The sequence below is a fragment of the Pygoscelis adeliae genome, unplaced genomic scaffold, assembly GCF_000699105.1.
Source record: "Pygoscelis adeliae isolate BGI_AS28 unplaced genomic scaffold, ASM69910v1 Scaffold1, whole genome shotgun sequence".
Classification (NCBI taxonomy): Eukaryota; Metazoa; Chordata; class Aves; order Sphenisciformes; family Spheniscidae; genus Pygoscelis; species Pygoscelis adeliae.
This window is the reverse complement of record NW_008824051.1, coordinates 6,057,532-6,059,528: the sequence shown is the minus strand read 5'-3', so window position 1 is coordinate 6,059,528 and position 1,997 is coordinate 6,057,532. Positions and strand designations below refer to the sequence as shown.

The window sequence follows — 1,997 nt, the reverse complement described above, 5'->3', positions numbered from 1 at the left end:
AAGGAGATGCTGTGCTCAGATGTCCTCATATCATTGGAGCCACCGATGCCCTTCTTTTTGTCTGAACAACTCTCTCACGTGAAGATGGTTTGAACTGTACCTGATGAGTGTAAGCTTTTTAAGCAAATGCAATTTGTGAGAACCTTGCCTTACTGATGTGATGTTATTATCTACAGGGCATTGGTGGTGTGCTTGTTGTTGCACAAAGAGAAGAAGGTATATTCAATTATGAACTTCTATAGTTATGCATGTACTATGTAAGGGCACTGAGGTCAATACAGAAGACTAGGTTTCAGCAAAAGGGATGACAGATTAGGAGGGGTGACATTCAGGAATCCTAGCATGAAAAGAGGGCAGAATTGTTTGTATAGTTATTTCAACACTCATCTTCTTGTGGTTGTAAAGGCATGTACAAGGCGGGGGAAAGGGTAGTATAAGAGAAAGACAGGAGGAGGGCTATACACTAAAATTCTTGCCAAAATTTCTCTCTTTTTTTTTTTTTCCTGTGAAACTAGCATATATAGGAGTTTTCTTTTAAAACTGTTCATTGGCCTTGTTTGCTAAACTGGCAGCCCTCCCACTTCCAAGCAAACTTATACTGACGAATGGACAGTTGCAATTTAGTATTGCTATTCTGTATGTGAAACTCCCTCTGGTGTTGTCATAAGATAGATTCATTATATAGAAAAATCCAGTTAGTTGATTATAAGGTATTATTGGGAATAGTACTATGTTGAGGCAAATGAAGATTCGGCTTTTGCTCCGAGATTCTTCCCTTCCAGCTTGTGCGTGGGAGTAGCTGTCTTACTGCACGGTACGCCCTGCCAGCAAGGACCTCTGCACAGATTTGTATTTATTCTCCTGCTGGGTGAGCGCAATGCCTTCGGATTGGTGCTGGCTCGTGCCCGGTAGTTTGGAGCTAAGGCAATCTTAGCTTAGAAGTTGTACCTTATATAATTTTGCTTTAATTCTATAAATAGAAGTTTAATTTTGCAATTTGAGCAAATGAAACTTGCCGTGGTTACTGAAATAAGAAAGGGCACGTTATTTTACTTGTTAACTTGTTACTTCCGGGAAAATTAAAACCTGAATGCAGCAGCCTAACAGTCAGGCCACTGGTTCCAACATATCTGTCCTTTGCCATTCAGTAACTTTGCTCCCGTGCTCTTACAGCAGCCTTAGGATTTTTTTGTGTTTGTTTATGTAGGTTGCCTATCCTGACTGTAGCCCAGTCTTGATCCTCTCAGAAGCTTCACTGGAAGATCTAAATACCAGGCTGGAGAAGAAAGTTAAGATACAGAACTTCAGGCCAAATATTCTTGTGACAGATTGCAGTGCTTTTGAGGAGGTAAAATAACTGCCTTAAATGTCTTTTTGAAGGCTTGGTTATGTTCCTTTGTAACTCAATTTACTTGAGCGATGGTGCCTACGAGGATGAGGAAAGCTGCTGACTGTGATTTTTACAACTGGATTCCAGAGGGATACAGCTTCTGCCCACATCAGTGCATGTGAAACATTGAGGGAGGAGACAGGTCTGTGAATGCTTATTCATAGAATCATAGAATAGTTTGGGTTGGAAGGGACCTCTAAAGGTCATCTAGTCCAACCCCCCTGCCATGGGCAGGGACATCTTCAACCAGATCAGGTTGCTCAGAGCCCCGTCCAGCCTGACCTTGAATGTTTCCAGGGATGGGGCATCCACCACCTCTCTGGGCAACCTGTGCCAGTGCTTCACCACCCTCAGCATAAAAAATTTCTTCCTTGTATCTAGTCTGAATCTACCCCCCTTTAGTTCAAAGCCATTCCCCCTTGTCCTGTTGCAACAGGCCCTGCTAAAAAGTTTGCCGCCGCCTTTTTTATAAGCCCCCTTTAAGTACTGATAGGCTGCAACAAAGTCTCCCCGAAGCCTTCTCTTCTCTAGGCTGAACGACCCCAACTCTCTCAGCCTGTCTTCATAGGAGAGGGGTTCCATCCCCCTGATCATTTTCATGGCCCTC

At 43.2% G+C, this 1,997-nt stretch overlaps 1 protein-coding gene across 1 annotated transcript in view; it reads left to right on the top strand.

Annotated features, from left to right (window-relative positions):
* Positions 1 to 1,997, top strand: part of MARC1 (mitochondrial amidoxime reducing component 1) — an 11,724-nt gene that overhangs the window by 5,153 nt on the left and 4,574 nt on the right. The window contains exon 4 of the mRNA XM_009333707.1: positions 1,208 to 1,348. Coding sequence (XP_009331982.1) covers positions 1,208 to 1,348 — 141 coding nt within the window. The remainder of the gene's footprint in view (positions 1 to 1,207; positions 1,349 to 1,997) is intronic.